The 19,944-nt window shown below is 37.0% G+C and overlaps 1 protein-coding gene across 1 annotated transcript in view; it reads right to left on the bottom strand.

Annotated features, from left to right (window-relative positions):
• FCHO2 (FCH and mu domain containing endocytic adaptor 2) overlaps positions 1–19,944 on the bottom strand; it is an 85,571-nt gene that overhangs the window by 39,401 nt on the left and 26,226 nt on the right. The window contains exons 9-10 of the mRNA XM_061475866.1: positions 2,536–2,580; positions 676–748 (exon numbers count right to left, since the gene is read on the bottom strand). Of these exons, the coding sequence (XP_061331850.1) occupies positions 676–748; positions 2,536–2,580 (118 nt within the window). The remainder of the gene's footprint in view (positions 1–675; positions 749–2,535; positions 2,581–19,944) is intronic.

Genomic DNA, 19,944 nt, shown 5'->3' with positions numbered 1-19,944 from the left:
TAGAAATTGCGAAAAAAATACACTGGAACATAGTGGTCACAACTACTAATACACAGACAGCAATAAGTCCATCTTATAAGAACTTTGATTCAAAGTCACTTTTTGGAGAGTTTTAACTCATGGGAGGCTGACCACATGCAATGAATATGGCAAAGGGTATAGCTGAAACATCACTTAGAGAGATGGACTTTCAAAAATGAGTGTGCACATGATGTACTGAAAAAACATTGAAGTATTTTTCTGTCCTTCAAAACTGTACACAAAAGTTTTTTCTAATAAAAGAATAACTGAAGTTTCAATTCTGCAAACACAGGCACCCAGCACTTTTTCCATGTATGGAGTTATTATTTTATTAGGAGCACACATGAGGATCACATTATCCACACTGTTCATCTGCACATCTATACTGTACATCTGTAATACAAGGCAGAACTACTAATCTATGCTCAGGAAAGGATGAAACATTAGCAGACTACTGAGAATACATTTATGTTATTTCTTTAAAATCCTTAGTTACAGAAGTCTTAATAACTGATGTTTTCACATTTATAGCATTGTAAACTTCTACTATAAACCCTTTTTTTTTTTTTTTTAAGCAACAACTAATGTTTATACCTATACTTTTACCAGTACAGTAAAGTACAGGATAAGGCTTCAGGATGGAAATATACTTACACAGATTCAGTATCTTTTTCTTTTTTCATTATTCCTGATAAACCAAAAGGCTTCCTCTTCCGTGGTTTTACCCCTATGGAACAAAGAGCTTTCATTTAAATATCAGAGATATGTGTGTATTTAGCAGTGTCAAACATGGGTACATACCAAAGAGCATACATTTCAAATGCTGCCACAAGCGATAGAAAAATCTAACAGTGCATACACATATGGAGCCAAACTAAGGGAATTATTTCAATTTGTTAAGTAGCACCCATCAAAAAGTAAATTAAAGTATGGTTCAACACATTAACAACTCCTTATAAAACTAATTTGCACTTTACATCCAACTCTCCAAGTTGGGTATGCAGACTGTCACTTCACCCCTACAAAAAAAAAAAAAAAAAAAAAAAAAAAAATGCTGTACTACCAATTTTGAGGACAGGTACTCTGCTCACAGAAACTTAACAGGAGCTATTGCTCCAGCTAATTCTGAATAGCCTATGTACTTGGACCAGAAGCTGAACCCTGTCTCCCACAGCTACTACAGTTCAACACCCTGTTATTTCCCTGCATGTTTATGGCAGTTGCAAGCTCCTGTCTTTCTTAAGAAGCAGGGTCTTGGTCATGTAAAGAAAGAGAATGTCTCTTTGCTTTCCAGCTGATACAAAGTTTATGATTTCTCAGCGCTCTAGCCAGCTTGCAGGCTAGCTCCTCTTACTGAGTTTGGAACCATGCCTCAACTCTATTATTGCTTCCCCATTTTTAGCACCGGACACATAACTATAGTGCAGAAAAAAGAAAGAAAAATGTTGCTCTTATACCCGTTTAATGTACTAAAGTTAAAATACATTTAACGATTGTATCAGAGTTGCACTCACGTCTGCTTCTATCCCTATCTTTTTGCTGAAGCAAAGTAGACTGCCAGACTAAAATGACTAAGTGCAAGTGACTGATCCAACTAGTCTACAATTTCATTTTGATGCATGATACTCCTGACAGCATGCTTTCAAGCAAAATAGTGGAAATAATTTGGTTTCAAAAATTTAACAACCTGAAGTTGACAATTCAAGCACATCATTAAAAAATAAAAATAATTATATTCCCCTTTACAGAAATACATTATGCAGCACACTCTTACATATTAAATAACTGAAAACTTTTCAAAACAGGTATTTTTAAACTCATCCATATATTATATTGTCTAAATAATATTCTAAAATTATTTTTAAATGCTAGTCTGGGATTTATTTTCTTTCTGGGACTTATGTAGCCCAAAACAATGACAAATGGAGTACAAAAATAGTTTCTGAAAATGGATCCTCTCTGCTTCAGTCAAAGAAAATTTTACGTCTAAGATGCAATGTTGACAACAGTTGTCGGCTGCTATAGCTATATTGTCAGCTCCTCTGTCCTAAAAGTAAATACATAGCTTATGCATATAGAGCAGTTCTTAACCACTTAAAACAATCCCTAAGCAAAATAAGCTATGCCAGGAAAGAAAGGCTCTGTGACCATAACACTGCATTAAACTTGGTATAAAAACATGGTAACAATGGAAAGAGACTAGGCCATGTTTAGACACTTGTAAATTAAGTTACAGTACAGTCGTAAGTGAATCAAATCCAAACCTCTGCAAAGACAGGGTCCTAGCCAAAGTATATTCTGTAAGAAACATTGAAATTTCCTGACCTTTTCCATTAGGCTTATTGAGCATAAAGTCTTATTTTTGTTGAAGTTTCTCAAAAGGAAAACTGCTTTTTTAGTCTACTGGAGTACTTTAAAGTTCTACTTTAAAAAACACTCAATGCCCCTCATTCCACAGTTTTAGGTCCTTACCCACAGCATTCTTACATAAATAACTATGCTACAACAACTCACCTTCAACAGCACTGGATGTGTCACATTCTTCAAATTCAATAGGGCCTTAAAGAAATTACAATGAAGATAAGCTATCAATATTTCTTGAAAATACTAGATAACGTAATTATAAATCTTTAGGTGGTATCTGAACGGCACAATTAACCCTGCCAATGGTAAAACAGATTGCAAAATCATACATGTACAACAAATCATTAAATATTTTCATTCTTTCATACTGAAAAAACAAAGTACTAGTGCACACTGTCCAAATACTACTCAGTTACCTATGTTACTGTAACCACACGAAACACCTAATTGGTGTCCTCATTCAAAATTGCAAACATTGTATAGTATCTTTAAATTAAAGCTTTCAACTTATCTTTTTATGAACAAGAGCTATATAAAGAAAAAATAAAAAAGGAAAAAAGCACAGCTATGGCCCTAACTTTCAGATCCGCACTTTCGCTAACTTTATTGTCAGTTCTTCTGTTTCTTCTTCAGAGCCATTTAAAAGTGGCATGCAGAATCTTTAACACAGCAATATGAAGGTTAAAAGAAAAAAATCTTAAGAAATCATTAAGACTAAACAGAACAAACAAACAGAGAACAATAGTTAAGTACTGTATCTAAATAAATGCATTATTACAGCTTCCCACTACAGTTTACAGAAGATGACAGTCAATGGTCATTGCAAAGTGAAGTTCTAATCTTTCTTCAATCTGCCCAGGCCTAGAATTTGTTTAAGCCATTATGAGCCATTTTAAGGAGCAAACTTGCAGAAAACAATTATTTTCTGTACAACCTTGTTCAGGCAATGGCAGAATCAGACCAGCACTTGTGCAAATACAAAGAAAACTGAGAGCACATGCATGCAGGTGCCATTACTTCAGCCCACACTAAAAGAATAACCATTTTGCCCTGTTTGCTTGCAACAGTATCCACAGAACAAAAACCAAAGTTTAGCATGCCACCACTGTGACACAGCACTTATTACTCATAGATTCATGGAATGCTTAGCATCGGAAAGGACCTGAAGATCATCTAGCTCCAACCCCCCTGCCATCGGCAGGGACACCTCACACTAGTCCATGTCACCCAAGGCTCTGTCCAATCTGGCCTTGAACACTGCCAGGGGTGGGGCATTTACCACTTTGGGCAACCTGTTCCAGTGTTTCACCAGTCTCACAGAAAAGAACTTCTTCCTTGTATCTCACCTAAACTTCCCCTGTTTAAATGTAAACCCATTACCCCTTGTCCTGTTGCTATAGTCCCTAATGAAGAGTCCCTCTCCAGCATCCCTATAGGCCCCCTTCAGATACTGGAAGGTCTCCACACAGCATCTCTTCTCCAGGCTGAACAGCCCCAACTTCCTCAGCCTGTCTTCATACGGAAGGTGCTCCAGACCCCTGATCATCCTCACGGCGCTCCTCTGGACTTGCTCCATGTCGTTACATTAAGGACACCAGAACTCTATACATGGCACTCCAAGTGGGGTGTCATGAGAGCAGAGTAGAAGGGCAGGATCACCTCCTTTGACCTGCTGGTCATGCTCCTTTTGATGCAGCCCAGGATATGGTTGGTTTTCTTGGCTGCGAGCGCACACTGAAATTGGCTCATGTTAAGTTTCTCATTGACTGACACCCCAAGTTCTTCTCCGCAGGGCTGCTCTGAATCACTTCTGCCCAACCTGCAGCTGTGCCTGGGATTGCTCTGACCCAGGTGTAGGACCTTGCACTTGGCATGGTTAAACTTCATAAGGTTGGCATCAGCCCACCTCACAAGCATGTCAAGGTCCCTCTGGATGGCATTCTTTCCCTCCAGCGTATCAACCAAATCACACAGCTTGGTGTCATCAGCAAACTTGCTGAGGGCACATCAATCCCACCGTCAATGTCACCAATGAAGATGCTGAACAGGGTCGACCCCAACACTGAGCCCTAAGAGACACCACTCGTTACTGATCTCCAGTTGGACACTGAGCCATTGACTACGACTCTTTGCGTGTGGCCATCCAGCCAATTCTTTATCCACTGAGTGGTCCATCCATCAAATTGATGTCTCTCCAATTTAGAGACAAGAATGTTGTGTGGGACAGTGTCAAAGGCTTTGCACAAGGCCAGGTAATGATGTCAACTGCTCTGCCCCTGTCCATCGATTCTGTAGCCCCATCATCGAAGGCCACCAAATTCATCAGGCATGGTTTGCCCTTAGTGAAGCCATGCTGGCTGCCATCAGCCACCTCATTGTTTTTCATGTGTCTTAGCATGGTTTCCATAATCATTTTTAGGGAGTTATATATAAGCACATTACAGATAGCGGGAAAAAAAATACTCCAAGGCAGCCAAAATCTGTCCTTCCGCCCCTTATGCAGCTACTTCAGGTGAGAGTTTAAAATCTTGAAAACTTCAATTAAAATAAACTGGAAGCAAAGCAATTGTGCAAACCTCAAATGCAGAAATTGCTTTCATTCATGCACCCAAACACACCTGCTAGTAAAAACTGCTTTCCAAAACCAAGTCTAATTATTCACTATAAAAAGACGAAATACAAATTCCTAACAAGTTACGCACGCTACTAAATACTGTCAATACATGGGTGTTTTAAGCTGGTCTTAAAATCCTTTCTTCTTTGCTCTCCACTAAATTCACAGTAAAATAAAGTCAGGATGGTCCAAAAAAGATCAGCAAATTTTGCTAACTCACGAAACACAAACCAGCACAAAGAATCCAGAAAAATGGATTTAGAGAACTGTGTATGTCTATATCCCCACACTGATTTCCTCAATGTTTTAGGAATTTAAAGTCTATTGTTCAAAATACATTGAGCAAGAAAATCACCATAAAACACAGAAGCTGAAGAACAAATCCATTACCTCTTCATCACTACACTTCAGGACAATACATTTTTCATCACTTTGCTGAGGATTCAACTACTTCTGTTTCTTGCTTCTATACATATTCCCATTTGGGCAAGAAAAAAACACAAAAGCCAAACCAACCACAAGTAGTCATCTCCAAAACAAAAACAGGAGGAAAAAATTATAAACAAGAGACTTAAACATATTTTTAGAGAAAAACAACACTCAAGCTTTTGCAGAATACAATGGGTTTTTTACCCTTTCCAGCTACTAAGACTGATCCTCAGACTTTTAAAACTTTTATATTAATGATTAAAATAAATATTCCTCCTCATTTCAGATCAGTATCTTCAACTTTCAAGTCTAACACAATCAGAAAGCAGAGATTTTAACACCACATCCAAGTTTCTCTAACACTCTAACTTGTCTTTGAAGGTCCTTTTTTTTTTTTTTTTAAACAGCTTGGTAAGCTTTCTATTTGAAGATACAAACATTCATGCTTAGGAAAGAGATACAGAGACATGAAGATCAGATTAGCATTATCAATTAGGTTTAACAAAGGCTTGTTTGCCTCCAAAAGGGTTTACTTCACTGTGGCAACAATCTATTCTTTTTCATAGGGAAGACTATAAAATGCAATCTGAAAAATCTCAGTTACTCAAGAATTACCTGAGATAGTAATGTGGTGGAAGCCATGCAAAAATTTCAGTAAGCCAGGTTCCACTTTTCACTAAGGTATATGAAGTTGACTTGGAAATGTTAAATACACTTTCTTCTTAATGATACCTAGTAGCTTATTTTATCCTTCACCAAAAAGAGCAGTTATCATTGGAGTACTTTCTCCTCCCACAATACACCTTTTTCTCCCCCAACATCTATTAGCTGCTTTACAGCAAGAAAGATAAACTACAATCATGAAAACAGCATTTTCTTACAATAAATTTTGCGAATCTGTTGTAGTTTAAAAGCATCACTTGATCCTATCTTGTTTTTTCCTAACTTAGCTCATATTTCTATAAGGCCCTTCACCGTTTGGAATCTCAGAAGTTCAAGACACCAGTGGCTGTCCCTAATGAATCTGGAAACATTAAAAAAAAAAAGAAAAAAAAAATCAAGTTCAGCATTTTCCTCCAAAGCCTGAAGATGTTTGCTGGTTTTGTAAAATTTGCACATAACTCACCCCCACCAATATAACACATGTTGCATTATTTGCTTGCAGCAAAGGCAAATTCATACATTTTGCCTTTTTGAGTGGAAGTACATTGACATTTGTAGCAGTTTTTAATTTTCTTACACTTTTGTTTTGTGACATATGTTCTCTACATGCTTGCTCTAAAGAATACCATGTTTTGCCTGGGGAGTAGTATTTTAAAATAAAAATAACATTACAGAAATAGACATTTTTTGTGGCATTGTGTGGTGAACCAATTTAGAAAATAGGATAGCTGTGACGAGCTTTTGGTAGCCTACGTAACAGCTGGAGTCTCCTGTGGGCAGATGTCTGTGCCCAAGAGGTAATACTACTCTATTCAAGCCAGAAGTGTGTACTGTGACCACATACTGCTGTGGAAGCACAGCATCTATATGGAATTTGGATGCTTTCTGAACTAGTTCCCCTGCATTGTCCGTTGTATTTCTGTATATGGAAACAAAAGCATCCGCACTATCACTGCAAAAAAATCCTCAAAATGTTTCTTCTCTGAACTACCATTAACAGCTATCTTTCCAATTCCCAAACTCCCAGTGTGTTGGTGTTAATGGAGACTGCCAGGCAGGTATTAATATAGACATGCAGTCAAAGAATACTAACTCATGTTCATGTTCGGGTATCACTTTTGTAATAGCTACACAAAGATTTTAAGGTGAATGCATTACCTCTTCTCTATGAGACAGAAAAGCTTTTTAAACAGGCCTGTGCAAGGCAGGAAAGTTTTTTCTAACAGACTTGTGCCCAATAATTGAATTATAGACAAAGGCTTAATACCAACAAGGATTTCAGCTCAAAATCTGGAAGATTATCATGGCCAAAATTTCTGAAGCAAGTACACACAGATTCACTGTTTGTTGCAACATCCAAGGTGAGAAAAGCAGCTGTTTCACATTTAAGAAATGTTGTGAATGTTGGGGACGGAAGTAATCCTTGAAGCAGTCTCCAGAGCCCCGCCAAATGGTAGCCCAAAGCACTGAAAAGGACCATCTAGATGTTGCCATACTGCAGTAATGATGATCATAATGATAGTCTGCAGTATTACAGTCAAAGCATCAAGGTTTCCTTTGCTCTTATGACAAGACAACAATGCGAACCAAGAAGGAAGCCTATTCTCAAGCATTCATATGGATACAAAATAAAATATTAGAACTAAAGCAGCATCATATAAGAAAAAAAAAAAGGCATTTTAAGACACCTGCCAGAGTAAGTGAAAAGCTATAGCTGAGATCTAGTTCAACCCTTGCGAAACTCTCTGAATTAGTGTTCTGTTGGTTTAAGCACGGATAGCTTCAGGCTCAAGATAGCATTTTTACAGTCTTGTCTGCCTATTACTACATTGATCCACAGAATGGTAACTGTGGCTTAGGCATCACAAATAGCCATACATTGACTTGAAAGTATTTGTTACTGTACACACACAGAACAGACAAAAATAATACAGTGCATAAATGAAATGACCTTTATAGAAGTTAGCCTTTATAGCAGAAAAAGATATGAATATCAAGTGGTGTTTCAGTCACTTAAGGATACATACATAATGAGAACTTAGCATTCTGCAAAAATCGGTAAGCTCCTCTAATTGTATGTAAACATTCCCACCAAGCATCATCCTAAAGCATTTTCCAAGGCAAGCTGCTGCAGCTCACAGAATTCTACCAGTCAGGACAGATACGAACATGAAGAAAAGCAAATGGATGGTGGTTTTACAGACACATGCAAGCAGGTATCTGGTATTTGACATGAGACTTAAGCAAATAAATCAAGAACAGGTAAGTTCTTACTCTTGAAAATGAGAAAGTTTTGGTTTGCTAGAACAGAAAAGCCAAGTTATTCAAATAATTTGAATAAATGGAAATATTTTAATTAATTTAATAACTTACAATAAGTGGCACAGGCATAAATTAAGCACCAGCAAGTCTGCAGCTTGGGATGCACCTCCCAGGCTGTTCGGAAAACTCAAGTACTGTTTTGCTTGATACAAGATGCATGTGAATATGTGGGCTTTCATACACTAAGAGGTAAAGTGGATGGCTAAGGAGATACTGATCTTCTCTAAAGATGAAATATGAAATGAAGAAAATGTAATTACACTGTAAATTATGTTACTACATATTTATCTACTGCTATAGTAGTATCCACTACATATTTGGCTCACATCTATCGGAACAGCATTTTCAGAGCATACACAAAGCAACTACAGAAAAAGAGTTTATAAATGGCAATCTTACACCTGCTACTTAATTCATCTACAGTGACACTAATTATCTTGAAGACAGTTAAGCATGTTGTCAACAGCCTTGAAAAGAGTTATAAAACCTACCTCCACAAAATCCTAGAGCTACGTTTTCTAAGCTATCTGTGTATCTCTTACACAAAATCTCTGTGAGGAAGACGTTGGGAGAAACTTTTGCTAAGGTAAAAATAATAAAATAATTCACACTTTCCTCAATGTGTGTGTGTGTGTGTGTGTGTGTGTGCTGGAGGGGGACCAGAATTTTTCTGTTTGTATTCTTAAACAAACGAGGCAAATACAAAAGCCAACTACTATTACTAGGAAGGAAAACAACATAATAATATATCACAAGCTGTAAAAGAGTCCCCAGTAAGTGTGTCAATTAATTGGAAAGTCCTGCAGAGCTAAAAAGGTAAACAAATCAAGAAGTCAACAAATCAACTAAGAATGCATCTGCTTTTGCAGACTGTCTCCTTTCTAGTTTAAGGGGAATATGCATGACAGAAAGAAACTTTATCCCTCCCAAACATAAATTTTTATTAGCTACACTTAATTCCCAAGTAACTGGAAACATTAACATATCTGTTCCAAGCAAAAGCTTTCAAAAAGGACTCTGTAAATCTGTACTTGTAGTCACAAATATGATAACAAAACATATTCTTGGTTTTGATAAAAACAAAAGTTTGTCTCAGAGTAAATCATGCATGAAAGGAGGACAATTTTTTTTAACCGCATATGCTTCACATGCTGGTTCAAATGGTAAAGCTTTGCGTGCCTGGCTCAGTGCCAGCTGACAGCTCAGCTGGATATCAATGCACATTCTGACCCCCCTTGCAGCGTGTCACTTCTGAATTGTTTCCGCAGTAGAAAGTTTATTCAACCTCTCTCTCAAATTCAGTGGACCGACCATCATTCTGCTATTTAATCATAGCAGAATAGGTTATTTTTCTGACAGCGCTAAAGCCAGACAGCAACTCCTAATGAACAGCTTGATACAAGTGGAATTTCGATATTTTAGCCTCAATTAATTCTGCTGTCAAAACAAATGACTGCTTTTAGTGTTTAGATGTCAAGCTGCATCACAAAGGTCAATTTTATATGTACACAAACATATAAGCAATCTTTCTTGCTATCAACTTATCCTGTGACACGTTTATCAAAAGATTTCAGGCTTTCAGATTTAGAAGCCAGGAAGACAAAATACATTTTCTGAACACTACTTTTTTTTAACACTAACTTCTTTTTATTGCCTGTCCAAAGCAGAGAACTGATTTTATAAAAAGTAAGGAGAATTTCATTTTTCCCTGCAAAAGTACTTCTTATTCTGGTGTATCTTATTTGTAGGAATAAAGACTAAAGATGAATGGCTGTTACCATCTTTGAGGTAAAAAACATATTTGTGATATATTTATCATGCTAGTACCAGACTGTCACAGCAAATGTCAGTTTGTGTATTTGGTCAGGCCTACTTTGCCAAAAAGAGGCTAAAGGGCAGAAAACATAACTGGCCTATTAACAATCTGAGGGAAAATACTGAAACAATCCTGGTAAAACTGTATGCTTTAATCTACTTCTACAAATACAGAGCATATATATCAGCTTAGCTAGTAACATGTGTAGATCTGCCAAGCAAAGTCTCTTTTTTAGATGAAGATGTTACATACAAGGAGAGTATCTACTAAACAAGCAATCAGTTCTAACCCTCATTCTGCTACTAGGCTTCCAGCCCTGCAGTCAGTTCACGGGATCAAAGGAAACATTCATCTCAGGCTCTTCTGGTTCTATGGGTACAAGCTCATGAATACAGCAAGCACTACTCTCAAGAGGCAAGATTTCCTACGTGGCTTACAGAGCAAAATCAAAGCAGAAGAGGATCGTTATCTGAGTAGCTTTAAAATAGTTACTATCAATTACTATGTTTATCAGGAGAGATTTTTTTTTTCTAAGCAAAAAGTTGGCAAACATCTTTAATTACAAAAGAAAGTAATGCTTATTGCTCAGACAACACAAAATTTTCAGCAAGACACACTGAACACATACCCAAGGCAACATTTCAACTTAGAAATCCAACTAGCTTACAGGCACCGAAATATGAAAATAAATGCTGGAAGTTTCAGCCACAATTTATGAAAGCATGGTATCTGTGAGCAGCAAAATTAATGTCAGCTAAGACATCAATCTGCAGAACACTACATTCCCCAACTCTTGTCATCCACATTTTTTTATCCTTTTCTACTCTTCTCCTGCTTTTCACATTATATATATTTATAAAAATATATATATTCACCCCATATTTCCTCTCTGGCTGCATAAACAACAGGATGTGAGCTGCGGCTAGCTTTGAACTATACACAGGTTAACTGACTGGATAACACATAGATACAAATACACACAGCTCTCTGCTGACTCTCCAAATTTATAATTGTTAAGACAGCTTTTTCCTTATATAGCATGACTAGGTTGGGTCCTTCTCTGACTCCTCATTTTTATCAAGTCTATCACTACGAGATATCATGAACCTATTAAATTCTAGGCCTCATCTTTAACGATTGCTTCAAAGAATCACATCTCTGTAAATCACCTACTGTCCCTGTAATCCAAGATGGGTATGGATTCTTACTAAACTTAAGCCCATGAAATCATCAGAGGTTAAGGCATTTAATGGGACTGTTTCCTAAAGAGAAAGAAGTGGATAATGCATTTTTCAATATTCGGACTTCTTTTCTTTTTTTTTTCAGATAGAAAAGTCTTTTTCAGTAAGATAAAATCCTTTCCATGGGAACATTTTCCTGCTTAGTAGTGCTTTTAAAGTGACTTTCCTACTTATTTGTACAGAAAATATATTCTGTGGGGAAAGAAAGAAAAAGTATACATGCTCAACCATCTCTTCACCCCAGCTGTAAAATGGGAAGTATTAATCAGCTTGTAACAGTTTCCACACAGGTACCATCAATAAGCAAATAAAGTCAATGTGAACTTCTTCATGGTGAGCTTTTTCTGCAGCTTATGGTGAGTTTGAGACACTTCTTTGTGGGGGAAAAAAACTGAAACTACAGGAAAACATTGAGACACGTGTTATTAAAGATTACTATAAAAATCTACCTTTCCTAGTTATGCCCAAAGAGCTACTTGGAGCCCAAAACAGGGTAGCTCTGACCTTGAAATATATCTCAGCATTTAAAGACACAAAATATGCATACTATTATCCAATATTGTCCATAAAATATGGATAATTTGCAAATCACTGCTTGCAAAGAGGAGAAACGCATGTGACAAGACCCCAACTTTCTACTCCTGTCTGTTCTTCCTGAACCAGGCTATCCAAAATTATGCAGAACTACACAATCCTCTGAAGGATTGTATCCACTATGATAGTGAAACAGAGAGGGACTTCCTGAAGCTAAATATCCAAGGCTGAGGAAGAAGTTTAATGACAGTAACAGCATTCCTTATACTGTTTATCTAGATATCCCCTTTCCCCTGAGAGAGCAAATCTTCAAAACAAAATTTCATTATTAAATAAATAATTAAAATTATAGACACTATTAAAAAAGATACAAACTTGAAATTTCATTGTTATGGCTAAACCTGGGCTTAGGTCTGCACAGCTAGCTGGATTAGCTAGTGCTTGGACACCTTCCTTTTTCCTACCCTCATACTACTCAGACAACAGGTCAAAGGGTACCCCACTGTATCTTACACTGTCAAAATGAAGACAAATCAATATCCATAATCTAAAAATGAATTACTGACACAGAAGGCCACCCAGGTGATCTGTAACAATTAGGACAATAATAAAAATGATAATGAAGACAAAGCAGAAGAGATTTTCAACTTCCTGTGAACCACTATGAACACACAAGGTCAAATACAAGCCAAGTGAGAAGTCGCTTTTAAATGCCAGAATAAATATTTGTGTTCAAGAGAGTATGGCGTAGAGACCTAGTTGACCAGACAGTCAATCTGACACAGAATTTTCCAGTGGTAGCTTGTGGTGGTATAGTGTAATATCATGTTGCTATCATTGTTTACTAAATTATGAATGAATTAGAAGCGGGATGCTGTGCAACACAACTTAGTGACCACTAATACTAGATAGACTATTATAAGTACAGTTTAGGATTTATTTCAATTTTATTAGAAAAGTAGGTAAGATAGGTGGTTTCGGGTTTTCTTTTAAGTTCAACTTTAGCTTCCTGTGTTTGCCTTTCTAAGGTACAGTTTTCCTCAAAAAGCTTGGGTTACAGGACTCAGGCCATTGCTCTTCTCTAACACTGCAGTCTACGACAAATAAACTACATGTACAGATGCTCATAAATAGGTTTCCAAACCCTTCAAAAAAATAAATGCCACACCCAGCACTGTTTCAAATCTTTTCTTTCAAACCAGAGTTCATTATTTACGCACATAAAAAGCTAGTAGCTTGAATCAAAGCAAGCTTCAATACTCTATGGCCCTTGTTTGGCATCTCAATCTCTGCAAAGGACTAATTTGTTTCTAAAATTTCTTAGGAGTTATTAATACAGTTATCTAAAACCTTTTTTAATTATTATTTTTTTAATTTATCCTGTTCATCTTGTGTATTTCTGCATTAGATAGAAAACATGTAGTTTAACACAACACACTAACTAAATAGGAATATTAACATGGAATAAGACTGTGCACTTACAGTATTTGCATTAGCTTCCCAACTGTGGTGCAGTTCACTTTAATGCCTTTGTATTCACTTTGGAAAAAACATAAGCAGTATGCTTTAGGACTAAAATGCCCACATAAACAATTAGAAAAGACCGGATAGTAAGTCATAAATTCACACCAAACTTTGCACTAAGCCCCCACCACTGCCAAACAGCAACATGAAACATTATTCTAATCGAATAATAACTCAGTTGAATTCACAGAATCAGAAATCAGTTGAATTAAAGCCTATGTAAAGCTAATTTTTAAAATATTTACTAAATTGAAGCTTTCATGATTTACGATTCTGGTAATACTCAATGTCAGCAGCATTAATGAATTTGTAAATAATCCAGATTAAACTGCTTTGCTTGCCATTCAAATAGTAAACATCACGGTCAGTTCTGAAGCCTGTGAAAAGTCCACATTGCTAAATAACCGTTATTTTTTAAGACTTCAAAATACATGTGTTTGCTTCTCAGGAACTGAGCTCTTAAATGTGTTCACTCAGAACAGACAAGGATCACTAGCACACTGACAAGGATGCCAGGGTATTTTTTTGTTACATGCTACTTTGTGAGGTAGTGGACATCTTGACCCCAGAAACTACAGGCCTGTCAGCATGATCTCAGTGCTTGGGAAAGTCATGGAGCAGATCATCCTGAATGAGATCACACAGCAAGTGCGGGGAAAAAAAGAGATATCAGGACCAGTCAGCATGGGTTCATGAAGGGCTCGAACAATCTGATCTCATTCTATATGACAAGGTGACCCACCTGGTTGATGAAAGGCTGTGGACATTGTCTATCTGAACCTTATAATGCAATTGTAACTATCTCCCACAGCATACTCCTGGAGAAACTGGCTGGTCATGGCCTGGAAAGGCATGTACTTCTCTGAATTAAAAACTGGCAGCCAACCAGGCCAATGGCATCCTGGCCTGTATCAGAAATAATGTGTCCAGCAGGGACAGGGAAGTGATCACCCCCCTGTACTGGGCACAGGTAAGGCTGCACCTCAAATACTGTGTTCAGTTCTGGGTCCCTAACTACAGTGATATTCAGTCACTGGAGCAGGTTCAGAGAGAGCAATAAAGGTGGTGAAGGGTCTGGAGCACAAGTGTGATGAGGAACTGCTGAGGGAACTGGGTTTGTTTAGTCTATAGAAGAGAAGGCTCAGGGGAAACCATACTGCTCTCTACAACTACCTGAAAAGAAGATGGAGTGAGATGTGGGTCAGTCTCTTCTCTCAAGTAACAAGTGACAGGACAAGAGGTAACAGCCTCAAGCTGCACCACAGGAGGTTTAGACTGGATATTAGGAAGAATTTCTTCACAGAGAGGGTGCTCAGACATAGGAACAGGCAGCCCAGGGAAGTGGTGGAGCCACCGTCCCTGGAAGTGTTCAAAAACTGTGTAGATGAGGCCCTCAGTGACATGGTTTAGTGGTGGTCTTGGCACTCCTGGGGTAGAGGTTGGACTTTGATGATCTTAAAGGTCTTTTCCAACTGAGTTGTTTCTATGATTATAGCTGTCCTAAGCCACTGATATACCTACTAACTCTAGACTGTTTGATAGTCTCGCCAGAAAGAATTTCAGAATGATTAAAGAAAACAAAAGTCCTGAATTAATGTCTCCATTTGACAACCATGACCTTAAACTTTCTGATGGCTGGAGTTACCAGGAGCCTCGAGATAATTTTTTCGGTAGGGGCAAAGAAATAGGTTTCAGCAGTTCCAAAAGCAACAGGCCAAACCGTTTTTTAACCAGCATTACTGCTTAATTAGTGACAAAATTACTAATTTCTGGATTTGGTGAAAGAAGAAACAGAGTAGGAATCTTACATCTGCCCTGTTCTGAATCTTGTTATCTGTGGACACACCATTTGCTTAAAAAGACTTACACTATTATTCCTAATATCTAAAAGGATAAAAGGAACAGCAGTCAAACACCTTACTATACGTGCAAGAGCCACTGATGGCTGATTGACAGCAATCATGGACAATAAATACTGTAAAGTAATGTTAATATTTAATCCAAAGAGCTGATGTATTGCAGTAACTAATTTTACAACATTTTAAAATATGCAAACTACTTCTAGTCCCTCCATAAAGTTCAGATTTGTTGGACAGTTAATGACAGGAGACAAGAAGTATTTTTACAGGCTTGTGTTTTCCACAGCTCAAATTCTAGACGTTTTTACTGGTACACACAAGTTGTACGTGTCTATTCTTTCCACTGCCTACTAGTGTGTTGCAACTTCAAATCATGTTCTGGCTTATTCAGATTTGTGCTTGCTTGATCCATCTTCCACAAACCAATGAATTATTTTTAATTATAGTGAATAGATGACCCAGTGCCTCTCTCACACTGATTAATGGCACAGGATATATAATAATAGCCATCTGCAGATCACTGTTTTATTGGATGCCCGAGGAGCCAGCAAAGATTACGTCTTTTCATTTTTTTGTCTGCATTACAAAAAGTTTTGTTTTTTTCTTCACTAGATTTTTAAGAAAAACATGCAAAAACAAGAGGAAGAACTTAATTACCAACAACCACTAACACTGATACCAGAGCAAATTAATGAAACCAAATCATCTAGATTTGATTTTGTTACTGGGTTGCTTTTTCTTTTTTTGGACAATGCATCACAGCTGAGTCTTATTTGGCCTTCAAGGTACCTTCTTGGTAAACTGTGTAGTGGGCAAACACATACTGGAACAAACTAATTTTTAATAGATTATTAGAAGATTAAGTAAATATAGCTAGAACTTATTGATAAGTCATTAACCTTGAATAGACATCATTTCAGTTATTGATTTAACCTATGCTTTACGTGGAAGAAAAGGACATTTTCTGCCATGCAGTAAATTAATTTTCTGAGGAACAAGGAGCAATAGCCTATCACAAACAGAAAACTGATTCATCAGAAGTGGCCAACAAGTTTTGATGAACACTGCAGGATCATGTGAATCATAAAAGCATCTTCCACTGATGGTATCAAACCTGCTATTAGACCTAACAGCAGGAACATATCATAGAATGATATAACAGCTTGAGTTGGAAGGGATTTTTAAAAGTCACCTAGTTCCAATCCCTCCTACAATAAGCAAGGCCATGTTCAAGTAGATCAGGCTGCTGAGAGCCCTGTCCAGCCTATCTTGGATGTTTCCAGAGATGGGCACCCATAAGTTCTCTGGGAACCTCTTCCATCCAGTGTTTCACTACCCTCATTGTAACGTATTTCTTACTAACACCTAACCTAAAACTATCTGCTTTCAGTTAAAACCATTGACCCTTGTTCTGTCACTATAAGCCCTGATAAAAAGTCTGTCCCCATCTTTCTTATATTTTTATCATACATATTTTATACTTTTATCTCTAAGTACTGAAAAGACATAATAAGGTCTTCCTGGAGCCTTCTCCAGGTGGAACAACCCCAGCTCTCTCAGCCTGCCTTCATAGGAGAAGTGCTCCAGCCCTCTGATCATCCTTCATGACCTCCTCTGGACCTGCTCCAACAGGTCCATGTCCTTCCTATGCTGGGGCCCCACAGCTAAATGCAGCACTCCAAGTGGGCTCTCACCAGAGCACAGCAGAGGGGCAGAATCACCTCCTTCGACCTGCTGGTCACTCTGTCTTTGGAGTGAGGATGTGGTTTTCTGGGCTAGAATCACACACTGCTGGCTCATGTTCACCAACCCAGGTGCACTTGGTCTTGCTGAACCTCATAAGGTTTGCAGAGGCCCACTTCTCAAGCTTGTTCAGGTCCCTCTGGGTTTTAGAAACTGTTCAGAGCACACTAAATTCTGACCTGAAGCTTCATTGCTTATTGCAAGTCCTGCCAGCTCTCTTTCTGTTTTTCATTATTTTATAGTGATTTTTTTTTTTTATTATTTGTTTTTTTTTAGATCAGTTAAAATACCTGCAAGTGGACATGGCTGTATTAATTACACTGAATGGAAGAAACAAATAATGAATACAATTTCTTCAAATACTGTATTACTAAAAATTATAAACTAAAAGCTAAACTAAAATTTAAATAAATATTTAAAATAAATTCAGTAAGAAGCAGGTGATACAGCTGACCAGGTAAGTTATTTAGGTAGCAGTTAACGAACAGCCATTTAAAAGAAATCCACAGGTCAATTTAAAAGTCTCACAAAGCATTATAGCTTGAAAGAAATGTTGCCTGTATTAGCCAAACCGGCATTATAACTCTAGAAGTCCCTATATGTTATGATTACAGGTGACAGAAATTAGCCGCCAGAGGGAGCCCACGTAATCTAGTCCAAAAGACACCAATGTACAAAGGGAAAATTTAGATAGGCAGGTCAAAGTTTAAGAAAATAATTGCCTATATCTAGAAAACTTTACTGAAACTTTTTATAGTACACGCAATAAAACAGTCCTCTTCAGTACTTCATTTCAGATTAATTCTTATTTTTATAGATATAAGGAAAAGCAAGTGAACTCTACTATGAAGAACTGCAACTAAAGCTAGAATATACTGAAGTAAATCAACATACTTTGTTATGCATTACCTTTTTAGTTTACTTTGTTCTCAAAATTCAGTATTTCAGAAAGCAGCTCATCATCTATCTTGGTATAGTAGCCCATAAACAGTATGGGAGAAGGCCTACATAGTCCTAAGGGGTTTTTATGCATTTTCCTCAAACAGATTTAGGACTGGAATCTTAAGCAACAGTTAAGTATGTAAGACATCTTTTTTACATTTGTTTTGTATGCCAAGTCAGTAGAATTTTTACATTGAATATTTAGATTTATCTGAGAAGGCATCTCTTTCTCCAGTCTAATTAACAAATATATCATGCACAAGAACTTCCAACATTTGGTGCACAAGGTACCTTTCCATTAAGAACAATCCTCAAAGGCAGAATATTTTTAATCAAGAAAAAGCAGACCTTATGACACTGAATGCTTCCACTTCATTCTTCGATGGCTGATACCTCACTTTGACTTCCAAATCTTTGTAACTGTCAAAGCTGCATGATTATAACTTGATACACAAATATAATAGAAACAGTAACCATAATTAACATCACTGGCAGTTGGGCAGTTGGTGTTTCTAGTCTTTGACACTTCACAACTTCTTGTGAATTTGTATTCTTATACTGCTGAATTTGCATGTGCTTTCCCTCTGCACTGTGACTGCTTTAGAAAGTTGGTATCAATAAAATAATTTAACACTGAAAATTCAGAATGCATACATCTCCAGACTAAACATGCTATCTTTCCTTAGAATACTTTGCTTATAAAAGGAAGAAATGTAATTTGCCAAAACTTTTATTTGGCCCCAGAGAATACAAATGCCTTTCGAAGAACTCCTTAAAGCAGCAAGTGGGTACAGACCATGTATAACTTCTCCCATTAAAAAGTGAAGTATTAACCTTTCGTGCTATTATTGGGTTTTCTAGCAAAAAAACCTACCGTCACAACATGGATGACTTGAAGTACAGAGTGCTCTAGCATACATTAAGAAGTGTCTTTGTAACCCAGGTAATCAGAATCGTAAATGCAAGATGGAGATCCCTAGTGACTGACAGCTCACGATAGCTAGTCTAAACACAGGCAAACCCACTAAATTTCCAGATTTCAGACTCATGTAACTTCAATCTGTTAAGTTCATACTTTTTCTTCGTTTATTGAAAAATTGCAAAATACGCAGGAAAGATTTGAAAATTGTTCCATATACCGTCTGATCTGGGGGAATCACAGAGAGAATATGAAACAATGTTATATTAAAAACACCTAACAGATACCTAATAGTAATATTTTATAATTCAATACAAATTCTTAAGATCTACTGTGTTATGCACATGCTTGGTCTCAAAAAGACATTTGTGTTTCTATACTGGAGGAGAGAGATGCTAGTCAGGACTCTCAGTGCTGAAGAAAACAGAAAACAATACTACCGAATTCCTGTATTCATACACCTAGCGACTGCGTATTCATGCCCAAATACTAAACATTCTTCCTATAATGGTAGAAAAACAGTACTGTGAGATGGTTTTTTTTAAGGAACTCCTATACACCACACCCAACAAACAGTAAATTCAGCAAGCACTAGTCAGTTTGCTGCTTAGTGAAGAAACAATCTATATACAATTTATTCAACTGGACAGTTTTGTAAACTAATCAAATAAACTGATGCAACTCTTACAAAAATTTGATAAGCAGCTTTATAGACATCTGTTCTGAATATAAATTTTTTTATAAATCTATATTTGAGTTCTGAAATATAATTTATGCAGAAACACACAGAAAACAACAATAGTTTGTGCAAGGAACTTCGTTTCTTGACAAATTTCACTGATGTACTAAGGAACAACATAGTTGAAAAGTTTCCTTGAAGATCAACATAGAGGAACTCGGACCTAAAAAAAATGCCATGCTTTATGAACACAAATACTACACATACAATTTCA

The sequence above is a fragment of the Pezoporus flaviventris genome, unplaced genomic scaffold (assembly GCF_033815535.1).
Source record: "Pezoporus flaviventris isolate CSIRO_AGI_PZ_B2104156 unplaced genomic scaffold, CSIRO_AGI_Pfla_v1 ptg000090l, whole genome shotgun sequence".
NCBI classification, from domain to species: Eukaryota; Metazoa; Chordata; class Aves; order Psittaciformes; family Psittacidae; genus Pezoporus; species Pezoporus flaviventris.
The sequence above is the reverse complement of the archived record's forward strand: the minus strand, read 5'-3'. Positions and strand labels throughout refer to the sequence as shown.